This window comes from Peromyscus californicus, unplaced genomic scaffold, assembly GCF_007827085.1.
Source record: "Peromyscus californicus insignis strain IS unplaced genomic scaffold, ASM782708v3 Scaffold_2__1_contigs__length_46816999, whole genome shotgun sequence".
Taxonomy (NCBI): domain Eukaryota; kingdom Metazoa; phylum Chordata; class Mammalia; order Rodentia; family Cricetidae; genus Peromyscus; species Peromyscus californicus.
In genome coordinates, this window is record NW_026294540.1 from 33,060,891 (window position 1) to 33,086,860 (window position 25,970).

A 25,970-nucleotide genomic window follows, 5' to 3' on the forward strand; every position below is an offset into this window, starting at 1 on the left:
GGAGAAGGGCCTTACTTGGGGTTGTGTTCCACAGCCAGCCTGGAAGCTACTCTTTTTTTCCCCCATTTTTCTGTGTAGCCTTGGCTGCCCTGGAACTCACTCTGTAGATCAGGCTGACCTCAAACTCAGAGATCCGCCTGCTCTGCTTCCCAAGTGTACTTCCCGGCCTGGAAGGTATTTTTGTTTGTTTGTTTTTCGAGACAGGGTTTCTCTGTGTAGTTTTGGTGCCTGTCCTGGATCTCGCTCTGTAGATCAGGCTGGCCTCAAACTCACAGAGATCCGCCTGCCTCTGCCTCCCGAGTGCTGGGATTAAAAGTGTGTGCCACTGCCACCCGACTACCTGGAAGGTACTTTTAACTCAAGTTCCTGGGTCCCCCATCTCTGTCTTGGGGGGGCACCCTTTAGATTCAAAGCCACAAAGTCAGACAAACCTCCCCCCCAACCACCACCCTGCACACAGGGGCAGCTTAAGTGTCCTGGCTGCTTTGTTTTGTATTTTTGGGTGGGGGGAAGGTCAGGTAGAGTCCAGGGTCCCTGGGACCCACTCTTTGGCCAAGCTGACTTATCTAAAAGTCCCCAGAACCTCTTACTTCCCCTAGACTCACAGAGGGTGAGGATCCATTCTCCAAGATACTGACCCTGGGAGAGAACCAGGCCTGGTAGAATCCTCACCGAAAAAGAACCCCAGTTTACCAAGACAGAAGGAAAGTATATTCCTGTCTTCCCTTCCTCCCTCCCTTCGTGTGTGTGTGTGTGTGTGTGTGTGTGTGTGTGTGGCTGGCTGGCTATTTCTATTTTTTTGTTTTTTGTTTTGTTTGCTTTTTCGAGACAGGGTTTCTCTGTGTAGCTTTGCGCCTTTCCGGGATCACGCTCTGTAGACCAGGCTGGCCTCGAACTCACAAAGATCCGCCTAGCTCTGCCTCCCAAGTGCTGGGATTAAAGGTGTGCACCACCGCCACCCAGCTTGTGTGTGTGTTTGTGTGTGTGTTTGTGTCTGTTTGTATGTCTGTGTGTGTGTCTGTTTGTGTCTGTATGTATGTGTCTGTGTGTATGTGTATATGTCTGTGTGTGTGTGTGTTTGTGTGTGTGTGTCTGTGTCTGTATGTATGTATATATGTTTGTGTGTCTGTGTGTATGTGTGTGTCTGTGTATGTATATGTATATATGTCTCTGTGTGTGTCTGTGTGTGTCTGTGTTTGTGTGTCTGTATATGTGTGTATATGTTTGTGTGTCTGTGTATGTGTGTGTCTGTATGTATATATGTGTGTTTGTGTATGTATATGTGTATGTATGCATATATATGTGTGTGTCTGTGTCTGTATATATGTGTGTCTGTGGGTGTATGTGTATATGTCTGTATGTATAGGTCTGTATGTATAAATGTGTATATGTATCTGTGTGTATCTGTATGTATATATTGTGTTTGTGTGTGTTTGTATATGTGTATGTATGCATATATGTAGATGTGTAGAAATGGTAATTGAAATCAGGGCCTTGCACATTCTAGGCAGGTGCTCTACCACTGAGCCATGCCCAGCCCCTCACTGGGAGGGTCTAAATAAGTGCTCTACCACTGAGTTATATTGCTAGCTCTCTTTTCAATTTTTTTTATTTTAAGATGGGCTCTCACTAGGTTGCCTACATTGGCTTTGAGCTTATTTGAAAGTCCAGGCATCCCTTGAACAAAACTGTGATCTTCCTCCCCCAGCCTCTCGAGTAGCTGTGACGACAGTCTGTGCCACCCGAGCCAGCACCAGCTTTGTCTGTGTCATATCTGTTCTTGGTTTGGGGACGTTTCAATGATTCCACAGGCCTCTGAAGACTGTTGTCTGACTGGCATCCCTCCCAAACTCCAGAGACACCAGGCCACCTGGCCAGACTAGAAAGAAATGTCCCTGTGGCTTTCCTGTGGTCAGGATGCATCTGCCAGGTGTTTCACCAGCCACATGTCAGCAGGCACAGGGGGAGTCTGGGCCTCCAGCCCTCTCCTCTCCCTGCTCGTGCTGTCTACGGAAACTGTGACCCTCACTGGATGGGGGCCAAACACAGGGATTCCATTGTTCTGGCCGAGGCCCCAGCATCTGGGGGCTGGGCCCAGGCTGGACATGTGCAACTGGGTCCTGGATTTCTCCCAGTGGCTGCAGGTCTTGGGACAACCTTTTAGGAGCCTTAGCCCAACCACCTCCCTTCCTAGGGGGACAGCCCTGGAGGACTCCTGACCTCAGTCCTAGGTCCTTTGTTTCAAATGTTCCTGCCAGGTGTGCCCAGGAGCTCAGCCTTCAGTGTTAGCACCACACAGACTTGCTTTCTTTTTCCCAAGACAGGGTTTCTCTGTCCTGGAACTCACTATGTAGACTAGGCTGGCCTTGAACTCAGAGATCCACCTGCCTCTGCCTCCCAAGTGCTGAGACTAAAGGCCTGCGCCACCATGCCCTGCTCACATAGGCTTTCTTATTCCTGATTTAAGAAAGTTTGTGTGTGTGCTATTTGTCCATGTGTACATTTGTGTGCCAGCACACTCACCCTGTGGAGGCCAGAGGTCGACAACATGTATCTTCTGCTACGATTTTCCGCCTTATTTTTGAGGTGGGGTCTCTCACCAAACCTGGAGCTCACCAATTGGCTAGATTGGCTGGATAGCAGGTCCCCGAGATCGCCCATCTCCTACCTCCAACACTGGCAGATACGTATCACTATGCCTGGCTTTGATGTGAGGGAGTGTTAATGGATTTGAACTCAAGTCTTCATGCTCGTACAGCAAGTGCTTTACCCACTGAGCGACCTTCCCAGCCCCTCATCCCTGTCTTTGGCTCACAAACCCAACTTTAGTCAAGTGAAGGAAGAGAAAGAGAGAGAAAAGGGAGGAGGAAGGGAGGAACGGTTGGTGGCCTGAAGCTGAACCATGGTGGTTCCTTGACTAACTGGGGATTCTCTGCGTTTCCTGGACAATGGTGAGATCTGGGTCTCAGTTTCTCTTCCTATAGAGTGGGCAAAAGTCCAGCCTCCAGACAGTTGTTCTGGATGAGCAGGAAGACAGTGGGCAGGGTGGAGGGCCTTCCTTCCTGCCCTGTGCCCATAGTCACTCCTTGGCATTCTCTCCTTTGACTCTCGTCCTCCCAGGAGACAGGCTGCCAATTTCACAAGGTCCAGCAACTCTCTGAGCAACTTAGGATGGGGACTCAAGCTCCACCAGGGGAGGTGCTGCCTGTCCTGGTCCACACTGTGTATTAGGGAACCTTTTCTCTATTACATTTAATTTTTTCACTCTGTGCTCTGTGCACATATGGAGGTCAGGGGAACAATTTGTGGGGTCTCTCCTGGACCATGTGGAATCCAGGGATCGAACTCAGGTCATCAAGCTTGGCCGCAAGCACCTTTACCTGCAGAACCAACCCTCCATGCTTTCTCCACTTTAGACAGCCCTTGTAACTTTTCCTTCAAGGACTCCCTCAGGAAGGGATTTCACTGACCAAACACACTACTAATTAATCAAATTAGCACATTTCCTGTCTCCCCCTCCCACCTTTTAGATAAGGTCTTAGAACTTAGCCCAGGTTGACTTCAAATTTGCAATATAGCCCTGGCTTTAAACTTGTGATCAGGTGGGCATTGGTGGCACATGCCTTTAATCTTAGCCCCTCACTCTGTGAGTTCAAGGCCAGCCTGGTCTACAAGAGTGAGACAGAGAAACCTTGTCTCAAAAAAAATCCAAAACAAACAAACAAACAAAACACCAACAACATACAATCATCTTCCCATGTGTGTATCTCCACACTTGGCTTTTACACACATCTTTTGGGGAAAGCAATTTGTCCATCATTGTGAGTTCCCTTATATAACGTCAGGCTTTGTGGCCTTATCAGAGGAATATATCCAATTTGCTGAAGCTTCTGGAAATGGGGCAGGGAACTTCTGTGTGAGCCCCAGCAGCACCACTGCCATCATCACTATTGTTGGGACCAAACAAAGATACAGGGGCTGTCCGTGGAAGGCGCTGTAACAGGGGCCAGAAATTGTCCCAGCCCATCACAATCCCTGATGTTACTGCTCATCTTTGGAACTGCAGAATCCTGATGGCAGTGGGGGAGGGGACAGGGCGGGTCCCCATTGTACAGGAGAGTCAGGGTAACAGTCTAGCCAGGTTCACTGGGGTGGGTATCTTACCTGATGTCTTCGGGTTTCTATTATTGTGACAAAACGTTGTGACCAAAAAGCAAGCTGGGGAGGAAAGGGTTTATCCGGCTTACACTTCCACCATTGCTGTTCATTAATGAAGGAAGTCCGGACAGGCACTCAAACAGGGCAGGATCCCGGAAGCAGGAGCTGATGCAGAGGCCATGGAGGGGAGCTGCTTACTGGCTTGCTTCCCATGGCTTGCTCAGCCTGCCTTCTTATAGAACCCAGGACCAGCAGCCCAGGGATGGCACTATTGGTCACTAAATGAGAAAATGCCTTACAGCTGGATCTCAAGGATGCATTTCCTCAGCTCAGGCTCCTTCCTCCGATGACTCTACAGCTTGTGTCAAGTTGACACACAAAGCCACCCAATACACCTGCTGTACCGACTCCAGACAGCCTTCATGGGACACCAGGGAGAACAGCACAGAGGGCCACGTGGCCTTTGTCTTGGGAGGCTTGGGGGCTATTCGTTGCGTTTTGGTCCTGGAGTAAGAAGCCTAAGCCAGACTCCAGGCTTTATGGACCTTCAGGGATGGAGAACTTCTCTTCTATTGCTCCAGGCTGTTTTCCAGTTGAGTGGCTTCCCCCAGTCACCCAATGCACAGAAACCCACCGCTCTGGAAGGGCCTCTGCCCTTGGGCCATGGTGCAAGAAAGCAGGCGCCTCAGGCAGTTGGATGAACTGAAATACAGGTCTGTCAGGAAGCCACTGGCCAGCCGGAGAGGGGACCTACCTGGCAGATGGAGAAGAAGCTGACGTGTGCCCAGTTTCTAAGAACACAAGGGGTTCTGCAATAAGGCCCCAGGGTTGTGAGGGGACTAAGCCACGAGGATTTGCGGGCCAACCCTGGGAGGAGAGCGCGAACACCGGAGGGGCACAGAGCCACGCAGCTACCTGTCCCCTCCACCCCCTTTCTCTTCTATTTTTTGGTTGTTCGAGACGGTTTCTCTGCGTAGTTTTGGTGCCTGTCCTGGATCTCGCTCTGGAGACCAGGCTGGCCTCGAACTCACACAAATCCACCTGGCTCTGCCTCTCGAGTGCTGGAATTAAAGGCGTGCGCCACCACCCGACTCCATACCCTTTCTATAGGCTGTGTCTTGACCAGATGGGGACAGGAAACTTTGTCATAGGTCTTTAAAATGATGCAACCCTGTGGGGTGTGGTGGTTCTGGCCTGCTATCCCACTACCTGGAAGGCAGGAACAAGAGGATTGTAAGTTCAAGGCTAGCTTGGGCAACTTACTGAGATCCTGTCTCAATATAAAAAGTATGACGGGACAGGGAATGTAGGCCTGTGGTAGTGTTTGCCTCGCATGCCTAAGGCCCTGGGTTCAATAACTAAAAATAAAGCAGGCCTTCCCACAGGAAGGGCAGGTGGGTATTCAATCGATCTGCCCATCATCGCCTTATACACGTCTTTGTGGCTTATGCGTCAGGCTGAGCACTTTACACTCGTTTTATCTCCACAATGCCTTTTCTCAGACTGCTACACTGAGGCCGAGAGGCTAAGTCATTCGACCAAGATCACACAGTTGCAGCTCCGGAATGCAGATCATGCCCATCCTACAGACAGATCACTGAGTCCCGGGCAGGTTCCTGCGAGGAAACGTATAAAGATCGAAACCAGCAAGCAAACGCATGGGACGGAGGGCAAGCTACACGTGAGATGCGGGTTCCAGACTCCACGGTCTACAGGGAAGAAATGGCCGAGGAAGAGGCTGAGGGTCCTGCCTGAGCCGAGGGGTGCGACTAGTAGGTAAAATGACCAATGGCAATGCAGGGGCAGGGATCTAGGCTTGTTGAGGGCAGGGCCTATGGGAGATAGGCCAATGACAGCCCGGGGGCAGGGACTGCGTTTCTATGGGCGGGGCCTTCTGGCTGCCGGCCAATGGCGGTGTGTGGGCGGGGCCTGAGGACGGGGAGGATGGCTAGGGTGGGGCTTGCGGGCGGCGAGCCTATGGCGGTGTGGGGGTGGGGCCTGAGGGCGAGCGGGAGGGGGTGCGGAGGGGGAGGCGGCAGCGGCGGCGAACAAAGAGGCGGCGGGCGCGGGTGGCCGAGCGGAGCCGAGCGGAGCCGAGCCGGGCCGAGCCGGGCCGAGCCGGGCCGGGCCGGGGCCTAAGATAGCAGGCACAATGCGGGCAGCTGAGCAGGGGTCGGCGGGTCCCTGAGCCCCGTGCACCGGGCAGCGAGAGAAGCCCGGCGCAGAGCCCACGGCCGCCCGCCATGGCCGGGGTCAGCTACGCGGCGCCCTGGTGGGTGAGCCTCCTGCACCGGCTGCCGCACTTCGACCTGCGGTGGGAGGCCACCAGCAGCCAGTTCCGGCCCGAGGACACCGACTACCAGCAGGTGACGCGCGCCCCCGGGTGCGGGACCAGGGGCCCTGGGTCATGGCCCCTCCCGAGAGGGGCTGGAGCTACCCCATCCTCATGCGGGGTCTTGGCCCTTTCCTTTTAGGGGTCCCCTCTGGTCCATTGATACCTCTCCAGGGATTAACGTCGATCCCCCCCTTAGAAGGTGTTGAGTCCCTCCGTGTCACCAGGGCCTCCTATCTGGATTGGTGGAGCTGCCTCCCTCCCTGATCCTATGGGTTCCTGCCAGGCCCGTATCCATCCTTTGGGCGATCAGCTGCTCCCCAGCAGAGACCCGCTAGCTGAGTCTGGAACCCAGGGTTCAGGCAGGAGGGGATTCCTCGCCCTCTTCCCCCAGCTAGGGAATCCCACTGCCAGGCTGCTGGTGGGTGAGTAGCCTGGGCCATGGCCAGCCCTCTGTGGCTGCTAATGACCCCTTGCTTCATGGTCAGGCTGTGGGATGTACACAGGGTGTCGTGTGGTTGTGGGAAACCAGGGTGCCAGCAGCCTTTCAACCCAGGGTGGGAAATGAAGCCTGGCTGAAGTGGGGTGAAGTGGGCCTCAGTCTGGGCTGGGGGCCATGGGGCACTTGGCAACTCTCTCCCTGCGAAGCCCTAAGCCTGGCATCTTGCCAAGTCCCAGCACCACCCCCACTACTGAACCACTGTCATTTGAGTTCAGAGCAGGGGGACCAGGCTGTGGGCTTTTCCTTCCCACTCCAGATTCCAGATACGGTGTGGCCAGGCACCTGGTCACCCGAGCACCTCAGAGTTTCTGTCCAGGTACCCCTGGACAGCAGCCTCGGAATCAAGGGCTTCTGGGGCTGTGTCACATCTCTCTCTGCAGCCACCCTCATCCTGTTGAGAAGTTCACAGTGAGAGCACAGGGTTGTCCCTGCTCCCACTCTGTACCTACCTGACCCCAGCTCCAGCAGCTGATGGCGTTTCTGAGATTAGAGAGAGAGCAAGGTTTGGACCAAGCCTGAGCCCTGAGGCGGCAAGGGGAAGGGAGACCTGAGCCCACCTGGGGATTTTTGGGGAAGACCAGACCAGCCCTGGGTGGGGGGGTGGGAGAACACATGTGCTTCTCTTACTGTGTGACAGTGTTGCCACCAGCCTTCCTGGAGCTATTCTTGGAAAGTTGCCTACCTAGGATTTGCCTGATCAGTCAGTTCTGATGGTCCACTGGCACCTGGGGCAGCCTGCAGCATTTCCTGTGGTCAGTGGGCTGCCGCCTGCTTCTGCTGCAGACTTGAACTTGCTATTGCTTTTCAGGCACAGTTGTGACAGGAAGAGGGTGAGGGCTCAGGGTCTGCAGCCCTTGGGAATCTGAAGGCAGTGGCCCAGGCCCTGGGCTCCGTGGCCCTCGGCTCCGTGGCCCTCAGGTCTGTGACCCTCGCTGAGCCCAGTCCTGCCTGCTTTTGCTGCTCTGCTGCTCTGGGCTCCGCTGTGGGAGGCCTCTGACTCACCCTCCCTCCTGCCTCCTCTCCCAGGAGCAGAATTAGCCACTGAATAATTCACGGTGTGGAACCCAGCCTGGCTCCATCCCCCGCCGCCTCCGCTCCTCCTCGAGTGGGGCTGTGGATGTGCCTTGTGCCCCTGCCCTCCTGTTTGAGCTGTGCTTTAGGCACCTGCTCAGCCTCCAAGCTTCATCCCTTCATCTTGGAACTGGAGCTGACTGTGACGGTTTTGCAGGGTCACCTGTCGGGAGGAAGGCAGGAGCTCCCTTTCTAGGTGGGTGGGTAATGGTTTCTCACAGGTTCCGTCACGTCTTCTCCGGTGAGGTATTGCTAACTCTGTGGGTGGGGTTGTATACACGTGCGTGTGGGGGTGGCTGTCCTGTCCCACTGTGTTTAGTGACCTCTCCCCATCTTGACCTAGAGTACCCTCTCAGCAATCCAACTCTGCCCTGAACTGTGCTCCAGGGGGAAGAAAGCGTCTATGTCTCCCAGCATGGGATACCAGGCTTGTCCTTTGCTCTCTTCTATGCCCATGGCCCACTGTCTGGTGAACCTGGTGGAACCCACAATTAGACTCCAGTCAAGGCCTGTGTGTAGCTGACTATACTCGCCTCCTTTCACATGGGGCTGTGCAGCTGTCTGTATCGTACAGACTAAGGCTTAGCCTCATTCAGAGAGTACCGGGGGACAGAGTCTTCCCTCAGACCATTTACCATACCTCCTGGAGCTCACATCAGGGGTGGACTGGCTGTTCCAAGGGTGTCTGAGAGCCTGCTGCCACCTTGTCTCCAGAGCTTCGGCAGGCCATGCAGCTTTTACACAGGCGATGGGTGCGAGTTCACACCCTGTAGTGTGCTGAGACTGAGGGTCTTGGACCATGATGTGCTCCCCTCTTAGAAGCCGGTAATAGCGCCGAGTGGAAGAACCACCAGGAGTCAGGCGCCTGGTTGGGTTTTATGGGTGCTGATGGCATCTTCATGACAGAAAGGGCTCCTCCAGTCTTGTCCAGTCCTGTACTGGTTTCTCACTAGGCTGTCCCCAAGAGCTGCTTTCTGGGCTCTTCTGGGACTAGGCCATCCCCAGCATGCCCCAGCTCCCCTACCCCATTGCCTCACTGGGGTACTTAGATTTTAGAACCATCTGTGTGGGCAGGTGCATTCACCTCGCGGGGAGGAACTGAAGTCCTAGAGGCAGACAGCATGAGACCCAGAGGCTTTTGGGGCCTGATATGGCCAGCAACCAGCTTGTCCTGACTGAAGTCTTGATTTTCATTGGTCCTGTCCTGGCTGCCTGCAGTCCCTAAGCTTGGGACTGCTGGCCTCATCCTGATGTGAGGGAAATATCTGTTTGTCTTTTCCTCTGTCAGCCCTCATGACCCAGCATGACCCTGCTTCCTCAGGTACGGGGTCAAATTCATGCTCTTGGCTTCCAGTCTCTATGTCTGGTTCACTGTCTCTACCAGTTCAAGGCAGGCCAGGAGCTGTTTGCTGATGGAGAAGTGTTATGGCTAGTGATGGAGTCAAGAGCAGGGGCTGCATGCAAGGCTTGGTGGTCTAGGAAGGCCTCCTGAAGCAATTATTACCTAGCCTACCATGGAAACTGCCTGCCAAGGCTTGGGACTCACCAACTTTCTTTTTTTTTTTTTTTATTTTTATTTTATTTTTTGAGACACGGTTTCTTTATGTAGCTTTGGAGCCTGTCCTAGAACTCACTCTGTAGCCCAGGCTGGCCTCGAACTCACAGAGATCCGCCTGCCTCTGCCTCCCGAGTGCTGGGATTAAAGGTGTGCGCCACCACCGCCCGGCGGGACTCACCGACTTTCTCTCTGACTCTCTATACACCTGGTAAACAGTTGGCCAGCAGCGCACTAGCTGTTCAAGTAGTTGGTAGTACTTGGCCTGCTATTCAGCCAGCATGCGATACCATTTCCCATCAGTCCCAAGGCTCAGATGGCTGATAAGACTTAAGGGAAGCCAGCCATGGCGATACAGACCTGTCCCCCTAGCTACTGGCCGGGAGGAAAGTTCAAGGCTACCCCGGCCTGCAGAATGAGTTCAAAACTAGCAGTTTAGCGGACCTTATCTTTTAAAAAAAGAGGATGGGGGTAGGGAATGCTACTCAGTGGTAGAACACTTGCCTAGCATGTGCAGGGCTCTGGGTTTGAGCCGCAGCAACATCAACTAAAAGGGAAGGAGAGACCTGGGTGGTGTAGTCAGGGTTTGAGAAAGGGTCTTAAGTAATGGGAGTGAAGCAGGCAAAGGTGTGAGGTAGAGAAGCGCAGGTATACCCTCCGCCTGCATGGCCCAGGGAAATATGCTGCCTAGGAGGTGATAGGTGTCCTGTGTCACAGGCCACTATCTAGGCTTCAGGTGAATAGCCCTCAGTACCAGGCGTCTGCTCCCAAGCTTGCAGGGCTCCTAAGAGCTGGGCCCCTCGGTGTACAAGGTCAGCGCCATGGCAGGCAGGTTGGCAGCTTGGCTGTGTCCTCTGGGCAGGGCTGGTTTCATTGTCATCCTGCCGACTACTCAGGAAATGAGCTCTGTCTGAAAAGGCAGCCTTATCGCCCGCTTCCAGCTTACACAGGCAGCGCACGTCTGTGGGACATTCGGGTGTGTATGGGGGGGGCGGTGACCATGCAAAGACAAAGGAGCCACCCAGCTGGAGTCTGTCCATGCGCGTGCATTTTGGGGATGACGCCACGTGAAGCCAGAGTGGTATTGCATACCGCCATGTCACTTTCGTGTCCTCTTTCCTTCCTTCCTTTCCTTCCACACCCCACACCCCCTCCTCAGTGCTGGAGATCCAACCCAGGGCCTCCTGCACGCTAGGCAAGTGGTCTGCCTCTGAACCACGCCCCGAGCTTTGCCTTGCTTTGTTTTTGAATTGTGTATGTGTGTGCGATGTGTATGTGTATGATATGTAGTTGTGCATGTTCAGTGTGTGTGCATTCCCGTATGTGAATGCAGGCAGGTATGCGCCATGGTGAGCATGTGAAGGTCAGAGGACAACCTTGGATGTCAGTCCTCGCCTTGCACCTTGTTTGAGGTAGGGTCTCTTGTTTGCCACTACGTGTGCCAGCTAGTGGCCGGCAAGCTTCTGGGGATTCTCTTGTCCCTGCCTCCCAGCTCACCATACACAGGAGTGCCAGGATTTCAGACGCACACTACCGCATTCAACTTAATATTGGTTCTGGATATCTGAACTCAAGTCATTGTTCAGACGTGCGGTACCCACTGAACCATCTCACAGAAGGGCTAGCCTTGAACCCAGTATGTTAAGGATGACCTTGTCTCCATGGCATCAGTACTCCTGGTTTGTGTGGTGCTGTAGATAGAACCCAGGGCTTCATGCATTCTAGGCAAGTGTTCTACCAATTGAGCTACGCCTCCAGCCTTTGTTGCCTGCCTAAGTTTAGATACTGTGTGCTTTAGACATGCCCAAACTCACGTGCTTCTGGGTGCTTCCCCAGCATTTCATAGTGCTGGCCAGAATTCTGAAGTTGCAAGTGAGAGAAGAAGGCCAAATACAGAATCCTTCTACCACTACCACCCTCCCCACCCCTTCCTGGTCTAGAGCTGGGTGGAGGCTTCTAGAGCACCCCTCAGTGGGAGCTGATGGTACTGGGGGAGGCAGCCAAGTCCGTACCAGGCCCAGTTGGCTGGGCATGTTTGTGCATTATGACCAATACTGAGTCCCAGGGGAGAATTATGGACCAAGTCTGAATCAATATAGCCAGAAGATGGTGAGACCGACTCTGGACTGTAACATCCACTCTCCTGGGGGTGAGTGCTTGGGTCTCACTGCCTGGACCTTGAAAATGCTATGCCACTTGGTCGGGCCCTGGTGTTCAGCTATGCCATGGTCAGCCCCCAGGGCCATGAGACTATGGATCTCTCTGGTCATGTAGTCCTGGGCCCTGCAGAAGTCCCATGAAGCGAGGTGTCTGTAGTTTGGCGGTGGTGGCAGAGGCAGGCAGATCTCTGTGAGATCAAGGCCAATCTGGTCTACAAAGTGAGTTCTGGGGCAGCCAGAGCTGTTACACAGAGAAACTCTTGAAGAAACAAAAACAAACAAACAAAAAGAAGAAGGACAAACCTTTAATCCCAGCACTCAAGAGGCAGGTGGATCTCTGTGAGTTTGAGGCCAGCCTGGTCTACAGAGCAAGTTCCAAGACAGCCAAGGCTGCACAGAGAAACCCTATCTTGGAGTGGGGAAAAAGGCTTCTACCATCCAGTTGTGGTGTGCATGCCTATAGCCTATGATCCTAGCACTTGGGAGACTGAGGCAGGAATACCATGAGTTGGTACAAAGTTCAGCACCGCATCAACCAGGGTAGTAGTGCACACCTGTAAGCCCACCCTCCCCTCCATAGGGAGTTCGAGGCCAACCTGTCTCTAAACAAGCACAAAAATCAAACCCAAAAGCTCTCGAGTGGAGAGGTTAGGGTCAGACATCCCCAAGGCCATTCCGAGCTTTCTTCAAGCATGCCTGCCTCCCTCTGGCTTCCTGCGAGACTCGTCTTGTGGTGTCACTGTCGGCCAGCCTGTCCCTTCCTCTCCCCTCTCTGTCGGGGACCTCGCCTCATCACTTGATGTGGCGCCCTGTTACCAGGGTCCATGCCAGTTTATCTGGCCACTACCTGCAGCTCTTGGTCATGTTCTGGAGAGCTTGTGCGCTCTGTTGCCATGACCCTAGAACACAACTGCCTGGCTTATATTATTCATTCCTACAACTGTTTTCTAGGGGAGCCCCTTCTAGTAGTCTTGGAGCTGGACACTTTGGTCAACCCTAGGCAGAGGCCCTTGGGTTGGACACATGGATTGGGGCTCCTGGCCTCTCCCTGTGGACCCAGCTTTGGAGCAGTTGTGAGTTCTGCCGCCTACATACACCCCTCACCCACAGGCAGTTCTGCTCCAGCCTAAAAGAGGAACCTTGCCAGAGCCTTGGGGTCAGGGATATGGGAAGTACTTCATGTGGTCACCAAGGGATTGGACATGTGACCATAAAGGCCAGACCATATTGGACTTGAAGTCCCTTCTACAGCCCTGTCAAACTGGGGTGCACATGTCCCTTAGTGGTTTCTGGTGTTGGTCTGGGTTGGTGGCTGCTGCAGCCCAGAACCGAGAAGCTCTGATGGGAACTGTCACAGGGCTGGGAGCCACTTGCCCTGCTGAAAATGGAGTCACGGAGACACTTTCCAGAGGGTTCCCTGAGATGAGGTTCGAGGAGGGGCCTGTCAGCATATCTGACTGGATACCTCTAGAATGAGGCCTAAGGGACACTAGTGTATGACTGCCCAGCTGTGGGTGCCTCCAGACCTCAGGGCGGAGGGACAGAGATAGTAAGTTGGGCCCCTGCCCTCCCCTTCCCCTGGCTCCTGCTTAGCAGCCATCAACTGCACTCTCTCTAGGCCCTGCCACGAACTCACTGTCATGGAATTTGTGAAACCCAAGCCTGGCCTGGTGGAAAATCTGTTTTTAATTTCTGGCCGGCATCCCTGGTTCCTCAGCCCAGTGTGTTGGGGGTGGGGGCGTCCATGGTCCTGCAGCCAGCTCAGCACCCTGGCAGCCCATCCAGGACAGTGGGTGGAGGACCCCAGATCCCCCCTGTGGGGGTGAGAGTGGGCTTCCTGGCCAACACTACGTGTCTGGAGGCACAGATGGGTTCCCACTCAGTGGTCTGGGGACCCTCAGGCCTCAGACTCGGGGAGCCAGGCCTGTGGCTCATACATGCTGAGCCAGCTCTGTGCATGCTCAGCTTGTTGTATGTCCTTCGTGATCCCCAGGCATGGGCTCAGCCTGGTGGGCCCTCCCTTTTCCTCATTCTGGCCCAAGGCACATGTGGAGTCTTAGCCTGAGCAGCCAGCCTCCTGGACACCCCCTCCCCCGTACTTTGTCTCCTCCTCTGGCAGATGTAGGATTGCCGTTAGAAGCTTTCTGTGAGGGGGGGAGGTCCTCGCTTCCCTGCCTTCTCTTATCCATCCTGTCCATGTTCCTGCGTCCTGGATTTCTTTCTGCTCCCTGAAGCCTTCCCGGGTTCTAGATCACAGAGCCAGTCATCTTGGAGCCCTGGCTCTCCTAGGGTGCCCAGCCAGGAACTTATGACCCCACAGTGGCAGTCTGTATGACCCACTTCTACTTCCTGATTCCCATGGCCACTGGAACTGTGCTGTTGGGAGTCTTTAGAGCCTCTGGTGGCCCAGAAGGAATGCACTCTAGGCCTGCATCCTCAGACTATCTTGGGTCCACTCTGTGGCGATTTATCCCCCCTCGGGGCACACAGGTGTGACGCAGTGGTGACTCCTTCCTACTCCAGGCAGACAGGACCCTGGTAGCTCATCTCTATCCAGAAAAGTAGATGTTACTGGTGGCCGTGTGCTCCCTCTAGACAACTACCCAGATGCTTCTACACTGGTGGGCCCCGAGCCTCGACGATGCCCCCCTGGAGGTTTGCTTCTGGCCTTTTGCATGTGTGAGAGGTGCATATGTAGTGTGGTATTAACACTGTATCACAGATAGTGACGTCCTGGGGAGCTGGGAGAGTCACAATAAGAAGCCACTGGGAGCTGGAGAGGGTGCTATCCCTGCCCACCTTTGCCAAGAGCCTGGCTCCTGTAGCCCACACTGTGGCCAGTAGGACAGGGATGGGTGCCTGCCTCACCCAACTGAGCCTCTAGATCACTTTTACCACAGACGGAAAATTCCATGTGGTCAGAGCCTAGATGCTGAGTGGCAATTCCCATTATCATCCTCAATGGCCTGTGGGCAGTGGTGGCTGCTCTGCCATTGAGTACATTGGCCTAGTGCCCCCACGGAAGCACGTCCTCTGGGGATCTGTCCTCAGAGACTGGGAAGAGGTCATGCTGTCTCAGTGTGGCTGTCCCACAGGGCCTCAGGGTGTCTATGCTGACATGCCTTTCCTCAGTGTAAACCAGAGAGTGCTATCCCTTCCATTCCTGGGGCTAGTACAGATTCTACTGGCTGCCCCTGGCCTCAGCATTCATTACAGATGGCTCCATCGGGGAGGAATAGATCCTGCCAGAAAGATCCCGGCCTCTTGGAATTTGGGGGAGGGAGATCTCAGTTTATCCCTGCTGTGGTTAAACACATTCTCTGAGCACAGGTCCTGGGTCCATTGGAGAATAGTCTCTCCTTAGCTTGGAGTAGAGATTTTAGCATCATTCCTGTCCCATCCATGAGCTTGGCCCCACCTTCCAGCCACCCCTTGACACATGCAAGCAGACCCCAAGGCACAGAGGGTAGAAATGTGTTCAGAAGGGGCTTCCTAGAGAAGGCCAGACCAGAATGGAATGGTGGAGTACACAGACAGACAGGTATGGACCCTTGGCTGCCTTGAGAGTAAGGAGTTGAGAGTGCTAAGCACCTGCTGTGACTGTCACTACCTATAGGGCTTCACTAGTTTGGGGACTTTTGGGTGACTCCCTTTCTTTGAGCCCCAGGCTACCAGTTTTTGGGTGGCCATGAGGTTTCTTAAGGCTAATCACCACCACCACCCCCCAACTGACCTGGAACTCACTGTGTATCCCAGGCTGGCCTCAAACTCACAGAGATCCGACTGCCTCTGCCTCCCCAGTGCTGGGATTGAAGGTGTGCGCCACCGCCCATAAGAGCATAGACGCCCTGGGACTCACGAGGCCACACCAGTTGGTACTTGTATGTGTAGGTGCAACCGTGAGCAGGCGTGTGAACATAGACCCGAATGTGTGAATGTGGACAAGGGTGTGTGCTTTCCCTGGTTGTCACCCTCAGTTCTGTGGCTTCCCCACACCCCTCTGAGGACATGTGGATTTTTCTAGGGGCTCTCCACAAAGGTGGAACTCAAAGCTTTTATTCCCATCAGTTTGTGTATTTCCCCAGGGACTCCACTGACTCCATTTCACACACTGACCCTGGCTGGTCTTCGCTGCAGATCGCCCAACATCCCTGTCGGTCTTTTTTTTTTTTCTTCTTCTTCTTCTTTATGTGTGTGTGTGTGTGTATCCATGTTACATACCATGGTGTGCGCATGTGTGGAGGTCAGAGGACAACTTGTAGGAGTTAGTTCTCTCCTTCCACCATGTGACTCTCGAGAATCGAACCCAGGTCTTCAGACTTGACTGCAGGCCAGTGTTCATCTTTCCATGGCCCCTCTCCTTCCCTTCGGTAAGCTTAGCGCCAAGATCACCTCGCTGCGCAAAGGCTGTTGTCAGCTGGGTCCCTGTATGTCCCTAGCATCTTGTGGCATTTTGTAAGTAAGTGTCAGCCTTCTGCAACACAGTGGTGCCATTTGTGAACAGAATTGCCACCCCCACCCCAAATCCTGTCATGGAACTTACCTTATAAACCCTGTTTTCTCATCTAGCAAATGGGGGTGTGTGACCCCAGCACCAGCCAAGGAACACTGGGAGTGCAGGCCTGCCCTGGCTGCAGAGCCAAAGCCTGGTGCCTGCCATGTGTCTGGGATCCATCCCTAGCTCCTCTCCAGTGAGAAGATGTACATTCGAGATGTATGGGCCAAAATGGGACTGGTTGACATGGGGCGAGCACTAGGGTGGCCCTGTTCATGGAAGTACAGGTATCTTTGGCCCCTGGGGAGAAAGTGGTCAGTTGCTCTCACAGACTGGTATAGTCCATTGCCTCTGACTTGTGATGAGGGGACCTACAGTGGGTGAGCACCTTTGGTCCGTGCCTAGGTGTGAGCAGGTGACAACAGATCCAGAGGGTAGCCAGAGGATGTCGTAGCTCAAGTGTGCTCCAGGGCCACTATGTGTAGGGCCTAGTACCGGGCTACCGGCCCTGTCTATATATGTGAGGACTCTGTGGCTGACCTGTGACCTATAAGTGGGTCCTAGGTTCTGTCTGTATTGCCTGCTGCAAGCTGGCATGCGCCCGTCCCCCTCCCTCTCTACTCCTGGGTCAGCCCTCCTGGGCTTTGGAGGCCTTTCTACTGTAAGAACTAGGGTTCGCCCCCACTGCACCTGTTCCCCGCTGTGCAGGGATGGTGGGCCTGCACCATACACTGCAAAAATAGCAAGATGCCTACATCCAGTGCCTTGCAGTGCTCAGACTGCTCCAGGACAGGGGGACAAGGTGAAGCTGGTGGGGGATGGGGTGTGGCACCATGGTAGAGCTCTGGCCTTTCTCTGAGGGTTTTTTTGCACTGTGCCACAAGCAGAGGCCCAGTCTCCAATGGCCCATCAGCCTCCAGGGTAGCATCATGGCTTTGGATCACAGAAATCTAGTTCTTGGCCCTCGGTAACTGGACGTGCAGGCAGCACCTTCATGGCCAGATGGAAAGTACAGAGGCCTGCCTCCAGGTGTGGGAGCCAGCTGGCTTCTGGGAGGGAGGGAGCGCCATCCTTTTGCTGCCTGGCAACTGTCTCCTGGGAAGTGGCCCACTGGGTGCCAGGGCTGTTGATGGAGCAGCCTGTGGTCCCAAGGGGGGGTGCTGGGCAAAGGGTAGTTCCGCCTGCACAGATTCTCAGGCATTGGCCCCACGGAGGGGCCATCAGAAATCCCTCCCTGACTTGGGATGGGGCCAGGAGAAGCTCAAGAGTCAGGGAGCCTGAAGACAGCCTGGATAGGATCAGAAAAAGTAACTATCCAGCATCTTTCCGCTGCCCCGTTGGCCGGTAACTAACTGATGCTGAACAACAACACCCTGCTTCTGTACCCTGCACAGGAAGTGAGCTGAGACCACATTTCCCGTCACGTGGCCACTAAGAGAGCACATAGTTACTGGCCTGTCCTTTCTCTACTTCTCTGGCACATAGGGGTGGGGACATACTCCACAGTGCGCTACAGGAGTCAGAAGCTTCTCCTTCCACCATGAGGGTCCTGGGATTGAACTCAGGGTGTCTGCCTTGGTAGCAGGCGCCTTTCTCTGTTGAGCCGTCTCGAGAACCAAGCTTCATGTTGTTGTTTTGTTTGTTTTTCGAGACAGAGTTTCTCTGTGTAGCCTGGCTGTCCTGGAAATCACTCTATGGACTAGGCTGGCCTCGAACTCACATGTTGTTGTTGTTGTTGTTGTTTTTAAAATAAGATTTATTTTTATTTTATATTCATGGGCGGTTTGTCTTCATGTAGGTCTGTGCACTACATGTATGCCTCATACCCTCAGCGGCCAGAAGAGGGCATCAGATCCCCTTTTGATAGTGAGACAGTTGTGAGGGGCCATGCGGGTACTGATTATTGAACCCTGCTCCCGTGGAAGAGCAGCCGGTGCTCGTAGCCACTGAGCCATCTCTGCAGCCCCAGCTTTTTTTGTTATTTGAAACAGAGTTCTGCCATGTATTCCATAGCTTGGAACTCACTGTGTAGCTCAGGCTGGAACTCAACTCGCAGCAGCTCTCCTGCGGCAGCCTCCCGAGTCCTGCGATTCCAGCAATGTGCCGCCCCGACACCAGGCTTCTGAAGTTTCTTTACTGGGGACAGCACGTGGCCAGGCAAACTAAAAGATGCAGAGCCATTGGGAGGAGGGGCTGCCATGGGACGGTGCCCTAGCCCCACACCCTCCAGCGAGCGCCCTTCTGTCTATCCGCCCGCTCTCAGGCGCTGCTGCTGCTGGGGGCCGCCGCCCTGGCCTGCCTGGCCCTAGACCTCCTTTTCCTGCTCTTCTATTCCTTCTGGCTGTGCTGCCGGCGGCGGAAGACCGATGAACACCTGGAAGCGGACTGCTGCTGCACCGCCTGGTGCGTCATCATAGCCACGTTGGTCTGCAGGTGAGCCGGAGAGGGAGGGACGGGGCCTGTGACTGTTCAGAAGGGAGGGGCTGGAGGGCCCTGTGTGGAGAGAGGGGCGGGGTCAGAGACTGGGGGCGGGGTGACTTGGGGGTGGGGTTAGGGAGACTAGACGATGGGGCGGGGACGTCTGGGCGGGACCAGGAGAGGAGGACCGGGTAGGGCCATGAAGAGGGTAGGTTGTAGAGAGTATGGGGTAGGGACAAGGAGACTGGGGGTCGTCGGAGCCAGGACTGGGCCGGTGGGAAGGCTTGGCTGCACGCTCTGCATCCAATGGCTCTGCCTCCCCCAGCGCGGGCATCGCCGTGGGATTCTACGGCAACGGGGAGACCAGCGATGGAGTTCATCGATTCACCTACTCGCTCCGCCATGCCAACCGCACAGTGGCAGGGGTCCAGGACCGCGTGAGTGGCTGGCTGGGGAGCGTCCTGTCTGCTCTAGAACCTTCTGTGTGCATGTGGGATGATATGGTAGTGCAGGTAACAGCTCTGCACCTGGCTCCAGTTCATATTGTTCCTCCGGCAGGTGTGGGACACGGCTGCGGCCCTGAACCGCACAGCGGAACCCAACCTACAGAGCCTGGAGCGGCAGCTGGCCGGGCGACAGGAGCCACTGAGGGCTGTGCAGCGGCTGCAGAGCCTGCTGGGGACACTGTTGGGCTACACTGCCGCCATCCCCTTTTGGAGGAACCCCGGCGTATCACTGGAGGTGCTGGCTGAACAGGTGGACCTCTATGACTGGTACAGGTGAGTCAGGGTGGGGTGGACCCTGGGGGGAAGGGTCCACCCCACCTGGGTAGAGCATCACCCTCCTGGGACTACTTCATACCTCATGCCTGAGGCCTTATAGGTTGCCAGCCATAGCAGGAATCCCTGTGGGAGGAGGCACTGTCTTTTTCAAGAACTGACATCGAGTCAGGCTTGATGGTACATAACCGTAATCCCAGCACTGTGGAGGCCGAGAGCACCAGGCTAGCCTGGGCTAAATGGCGGGACCCTGCCCCAAAAGACAAAAGTCCCAGGCTGTTTACCCAGCCCTTCTCCATGACTGGCCCACGCCTGTGTGTGTCCACAGGTGGCTGGGGTACCTGGGCCTGCTGTTGCTTGACGTCATCATCTGCCTCCTCGTGCTGGTGGGCCTCATCCGCAGCTCCAAGGGTATCTTGGTTGGGTGAGTCAGAGGGGAAGGTGGGCCCCTGTGGGCCCATGGATAGGGATGGGGGTGGGATGGGATAGCAGAGCCCTCTCCCCTGTCAGTGACACCCACGAGGCTCTGGCCATGAGCGTCTCCTAAGGGCAGCCTTCCTCCCTGAGATGTTACATGGCTGTGACCAGTGTCATGAGCCCCTTGCCTGTTTATAGTCACTAGCTGTCCTCCTCCCTAGGAGAGCCTGCACAGGGGGTTACTTACAGTCACCCAGCCGGGTCTCAAAGTGGTGGGGGACACCAGGCAACCTGGCTGGGTTCCAGCCCAGCTCGGCTGCTTACCATGTCAGCCACCTTGAACAATTGGCCCTTTGATGCCAAACCTGCCGTCTCCTCTGAAAGACAGAAAGATGTCAGCTTGCCAATGGGGTGGCTGCCAGGTGATGCCACTGTCCTGCCTGGCACTGTTGAGCCCCATAACCCTCCAGCCCCTGCCAGTGGCCTCACAAGGATGAAAAGATAAACATGGAGAAGCCGAGTGTCAGATGACGATGCTTAAGTGCAAAGCAGAGCCAGAGACAGGGCACTCTTGAGTGTGCGTGGCGCCCCCAAGGAGCCGCAAGAGTTAGAGGTTTGCGGACACTGGGGAAAGGTGTGCAGGTTGATGTGCGGGCCTGCAGCTAGGTGGTGTGTGGAAGAGCAGGGAGGCCTGTGTGGCTGGAGCAGGCCTGAGGGAGGGAAGAGCCAGCCATGCATAGGATACAGTGGGTGGCATTGGCCTAGCTGGAGGGCTCGATATGATCAAGGTCTCATGTAAACAGGTTGTATGAGACCTAGGGTGCCACAGGGTCTTCTACCCTGGCCAAGGTGGCCGTCACTTGTCCCCAGCTGTGCACTCACTGGGTGAGTCTCATCCCAGTCAGGAAGAGCATTTGTGTATGTAGGTTCTGGGCCTTGAGTGGCTCTGAGACCAGGTCACAGGAAGACGTACTGTCCTGTGTGGGTCAGACCCCCCCAGGTTCAGGTCCTGGGGGCCTGGCATTTTGTACTGCAGCTGTGTGTGTGGCATACCCCAGCCTGACGGGCCTTCTTTGCCCCAAGGGTCTGCTTGCTGGGTGTCTTGGCCCTGGTCATCAGCTGGGGTGCATTGGGCTTGGAGCTGGCCGTGTCTGTGGTGAGTGCCGGGGGGACCGAGAATCCCCATCTGATGGGCTTTGGTCGGGAGGAGAAAGCTTCACTTCTGTCCCATCTCATCTTGCCCTGGATCACACAGATCCATGCTCCCCGTATCCCACTCTGCTTCCCTGCACTAAGGGCAGCCCCTGGGGGTGAGGGTCAAAGTCTCCCTGAGAACTCTGGGTGGTCATGGCTTGCTTCTGAGGCCCAGCTTGGTCACCTGCCCTTTCTTGCCTCACCCATTTCAGGGCTCCAGCGACTTCTGCGTGGACCCTGACACCTTTGTGACCAAGATGGTGGAAGAGCACTCGGTACTGAGCGGGGGTGAGTCCGGGGCCCTGTGTGCCGCTAGAATGACCTAGGGCAGCAAGGTGGGCAAGGCTCAGGCCTCCCTGCCCTTACAAGCCTTTGACCTCAGGGAGGCATGGTGCAGACCAGGAAGCTGGTGTCCCAGGCTGCTTCCCGGTGGAGAGCCAGGGGGAGAGTCACCTGCACAGGGGCCTGCGTGTCTAGTGGATGCCCAAGGCAGAAGCCCCAGCTGGGTTTGTGAGGCAGCTAATTGGGAACAGAGGGCGGGAAGCCAGGAGGCTGGGCCTCAGTGGGGAGTGTGGGCTTTCTTGTAGTGGGAAGAGAGAGTCCCAAGACATGTGATAATCCTTGTAAGCGTTTCCTGGGCTTGGGCACAGCACACACTAGGAATCCTTGTACTCGGGAGGCTGGAGTAGTAGGAGCTTGAGTTCCAGGCCAACCTGGGTGAAACTGTCTCAAAACTATAAACAAAAGCTTCCCGAGGCTGCTGACTGACATGAAGGGCTAAGGAAGAAGGAAGCTGTGGAGAGCCACAGGCCCCAGACAGTGGAGGCAATGAAGGCTTGAGCAGGTGGAAGTGGGCGGGGATGTTCCCTCAAGGTGGGACCAGCAGGACTTCCTGACATGCTGGATACAGGAAGAAAATGAGGAGCCATGTCCCTGGTCCTACAGCCCCTGTACTCCCAGACACCAAAGGGGACACAGAACCCAAGGCTGAGTGTGGGTGCTGACCCCACTCTATCCACTGTCACTGCTTCAGAGCAGGAAGACCCACCCCTGAGTGTCCTGCACACTTCCGGGCCCCCGCTCTGAGGACAGGATCTTGGCTTAGCCACAGTCTCCCTGGAGGTTACTGTTCAGTCTCACACACATGCACAAACCAACATGCACGTGTGTGAATGCATATACATGCAAATATGTGCAAGCACATGGATACAACATGCATGCATTGTTTGCAAGCATTGGTGCATGTAGATACCCAGACACAGGCAGGCACTCTTGCTGACAATGTGAATGCATGTACTTGCATGCAGACACAGACAGGACCTGCCCTCAGCCCCCTTCCCTCTTTTCACAGACATTTTGCAATACTACTTGGCTTGCTCGCCCCGTGCCACCAACCCCTTCCAGCAGGTGAGAGCCAGGCTGGTTCTGGGTGGCCAATGCCAGGGACACAGGGTACGGGAAGAGGCTGAAAGGGCCATGGGCTTAGCCTGCAAGCCCAAATATCTGAAGCCGCTGGCCCCTTAGGCTCTGTGCAAACCCAGTTCAGAGGATGCTAGTCTGTTGCCCCATCCTTGTGGTGGCCTATTTAATGTGGATCCTTGGGATGCCTGTCGTTCTCTCAGCAGCCCTGCAGGACAGAGGCTAGCTGACTGGCAAATGTGAACAGGTATGGGAGGAGCCCTGGGGACACCTCTGTAAAATGCCACCTGTTCAGGGGTCCCAGTAGTGGCATTTGAAAGTTTGGCAACATTGGCTAGCCATACCCTGTACCCACTACTCGTTACACCCCGTGGAGTGAGAGCATCCTTTGCATCCTGATGGCACATCTCCATTGAGGATGCTTTACTTTGCTCTCTGGAGTGGGTGCAGGATTTTGGTAGCACCTCAGGAGTGTATCGTCCCCTGTGTGGGCACCTTCAGGGGGAAGGGGTGTTCGGTAGCCTCCAGGGTGGAGTCAGGCGTAACTGGCCCACTTGGGGCCTTGCAGGCTGCCTGTGTTGGGAGGGCTGGGGTGGGAGAGCAGCTGCCAGCTGCTGGATTCTACTCTCCTCTGTGGAGCAGAAACTGTCGGGCAGCCACAAGGCTCTGGTGGAAATGCAGGATGTCGTGGCCGAGCTGCTGAGGAGTGTCCCAAGGGAGCACCCAGCCACCAAGGTGAGGGGCTGTGGGCAAGGGCAAACCTGACTGATGGAAACCTGAGGGTCTTGATTGTTCCCCTTCTTCTCCCAGGGTCTTCTCGCGTCCCTCGCTTCACTCCCCACTCCTTCCCCTGGGCATTTTTCTCAGGTTTATAAACTATTTGGGAGGCTGGTGAGATGGCTCAGCATGTAAAGGTCTCCACCGCCAATCCTGACAACCTGAGTTCAATCCCTGAGACCCACATGGTGGGAGGAAGGAAGTGACTCCGACAAGTAGTCTTCTGACCTCCGTGTGCTCACTGTGGCATGTTTACACACACACACACACACACACACACACACACACACACACACACACACTCTTGCACACACGCACCACACCACACCACACACCACGCACACCAAGTAAAATGTTTTTGTTCCTAATACTAAAAAGTAATACAAGAATACAAGCTTGGCATAGTGACATTCCTGTAATCATAGGACTCAAGAGGCTGAGGCAAGATCTTGAATTCTAGGTTAACCTGGGCTACATGGCCAAATCCTGTCTCAAAAATGCAAGGCCTGGCTGGGTATGGTGGAACATATCTGACTCTCAACACTAGAGAAGTAGAGGCTGGAGGATCAGGAGTTCAGGGTCATCCTCAGCTACATAGGGAGTGAGAGTCCAGCCTGGGCTACAATGAGGCTGTGTGTCTCTAGATTAAGTCCCACGGGCTGGCTTAGTGGTCAAGTACTTGTCAGGCACATGCAAGGCCCTGAATTCCATCCCTGCACTGCAAAAAGAAATGAAAAAAGACTGGGCGGTAGTGGTGCACGCCTTTAATCCCAGCACTCGGGAGGCAGAGGCAGGCAGATCTCTGTGAGTTCGAGGCCGGCCTGATCTACAGAGCGAGTTCCAGGAAAGGTGCAAAGCTACACAGAGAAACCCTGTCTCGATAAACCAAAAAAAAAAGAAAGAAAAAAGAAATGAAAAAAGAAAAGGTCTGTCTCCAAACTGACTTTCTAGGGAGGGCTTTGGGTTGGGCCTTTAGCCCACGATTTGGGGACACAACTCGACCCTAGGTAATGTTTTCCTGATACAAACCCCCAGATCATAGGTGATCCTTGCATGTTTTACAGCCAGGTGAGGTGACACATTCCTTTAGTCCCAGCATTCAAAAGGCAGGATCAGGTGGGTGTTTGCGAATTCAAGGATAGCCAGGGCTACTTGGTGAGACCCTGTGTTTAAAAAAAAAAAAGGCTCTTGCTATACAGCAATTCTTCTGGAGTGCTGGGTTTGCAGGCTTGCCTACCATAACCAGCTGAAAATCTGGCTTTTGTAAAATTTATGTTTAATTTCATTTTATGTGCATGGGTGTTTTGCCTGCATGTGTATGTCTGGTACTTGTGCAGGCCAGAGAAGGGCATCAGATTCCCTTGGAACTAGGGTCAAAGACAGTTGTGAACCACTGTGTAGGTGTTGAAAATCCAACCCGGGTCCAAAGAGCAGCCAGTGCTCTTAACTGCTGACCCATTCCTTCTGCCCCCTAAAATACGGTTTTTAAGAGCGGAACAAGGCCGAGTCAGTGACACATAGTGAGTCAATTTCTCCCATGACAGTGAGGGAAATCTAGCCAGGTGTGGTAGTGTGCACCTCAGCCCTGAAGAGGCTGAGGCAGGAGGATTGTGAGTTTGAAACCAGCTTACAGCATCTAGCAAGACTCTTGACAACAAAATTAATTTAAATTAAATCTATCTTAGTAGCAACCACACTGGACAGATATCTGTGGGTTCTCTGGTCCCCGTGTTTCCAAGGCACAGAACCCAGGCTTGCCATTTTTTCTGAAGACCCTCGTGGCTGCATGGAGACGGGGTTCAGGGGGTGCTCTCTGTGACTAGTTGTGATACAGAAGGAAACTGGGGCCTCCGTGGCTCATTTGGGTCTTCCCAGTCATGCTGACATCAAGTGGTCTGTGACTCTCCTCCCCAGGATCCCTTACTCCGAGTCCAGGAGGTGCTAAACGGCACAGAGGTGAATCTCCAGCACCTCACCGCCCTGGTGGACTGCCGCAGCTTGCACCTGGTGAGGCCGCTGGGCAGCTGGGTTCGGGGTAGAGGGGAGCCCCCAGGAAGAGATTCATGGTCCCTGGGTTGATGGCGGGTCTTCTGTGGTGCCTCATGTGGGAACATCCAGTGCGGCCTGGCAAGTTGATCTCACTGCTTCTCTCCCTGTCCTTGGTTTTGTGCCCCATTCTTCCCACTCAGGACTATGTGCAGGCGCTGACAGGCTTCTGCTACGATGGTGTCGAGGGCCTCATCTACCTGGCGCTCTTTTCCTTCGTCACAGCCCTCATGTTCAGCTCCATCGTCTGTAGCGTTCCACATACCTGGCAACAAAAGAGGTAAGGCTTTCCCTGGGGTCCCGGAGCTTGACCCATCTGGATACTCGGGTCTTGTCTCCAGAGGTGAGAGACATACACTTCCTCACCTCTTAATGCTTTCCAGGCCTCTGAAGCATGTTGGGGCAGCCTGTTGTTATGTGAGCCTGTGGTAATGAGGGTGACAGATTCCTGTCCAGTGCAGGCAAGGGGCAGAGCCAGGCTCTCCTGCCCCCTTGTGTTGACTTTATGCCCTACACCCTGATGACTGCGTCAGGATGTGTCTTCTTCTGTGGTCCCAGGGACAGATGTGCACAGCTGTAGGTGATGAAGACTCGGCTTCTGTAGGAGGAAGTTCAGGTGGCCACATCCTGCTGGGGACCCAGATGGGG

General features: G+C 54.7%; 1 protein-coding gene across 2 annotated transcripts in view; it reads left to right on the forward strand.

Annotated features, from left to right (window-relative positions):
* The first annotated feature begins 6,209 nt into the window (after positions 1-6,209).
* Positions 6,210-25,970, forward strand: part of Ttyh3 (tweety family member 3) — a 28,322-nt gene continuing 8,561 nt past the window's right edge. The window contains exons 1-11 of one of the 2 annotated variants that reach the window (XM_052754214.1): positions 6,210-6,524; positions 18,536-18,705; positions 19,016-19,127; positions 19,249-19,469; positions 19,798-19,893; positions 20,970-21,042; positions 21,293-21,368; positions 22,432-22,487; positions 23,142-23,234; positions 25,191-25,283; positions 25,466-25,602. In XM_052754214.1, coding sequence (XP_052610174.1) covers positions 6,402-6,524; positions 18,536-18,705; positions 19,016-19,127; positions 19,249-19,469; positions 19,798-19,893; positions 20,970-21,042; positions 21,293-21,368; positions 22,432-22,487; positions 23,142-23,234; positions 25,191-25,283; positions 25,466-25,602 — 1,250 coding nt within the window. In that variant the 5' untranslated portion in view covers positions 6,210-6,401. The remainder of the gene's footprint in view (positions 6,525-18,535; positions 18,706-19,015; positions 19,128-19,248; positions 19,470-19,797; positions 19,894-20,969; positions 21,043-21,292; positions 21,369-22,431; positions 22,488-23,141; positions 23,235-25,190; positions 25,284-25,465; positions 25,603-25,970) is intronic. The other variant, XM_052754215.1, reaches the window with a different exon arrangement.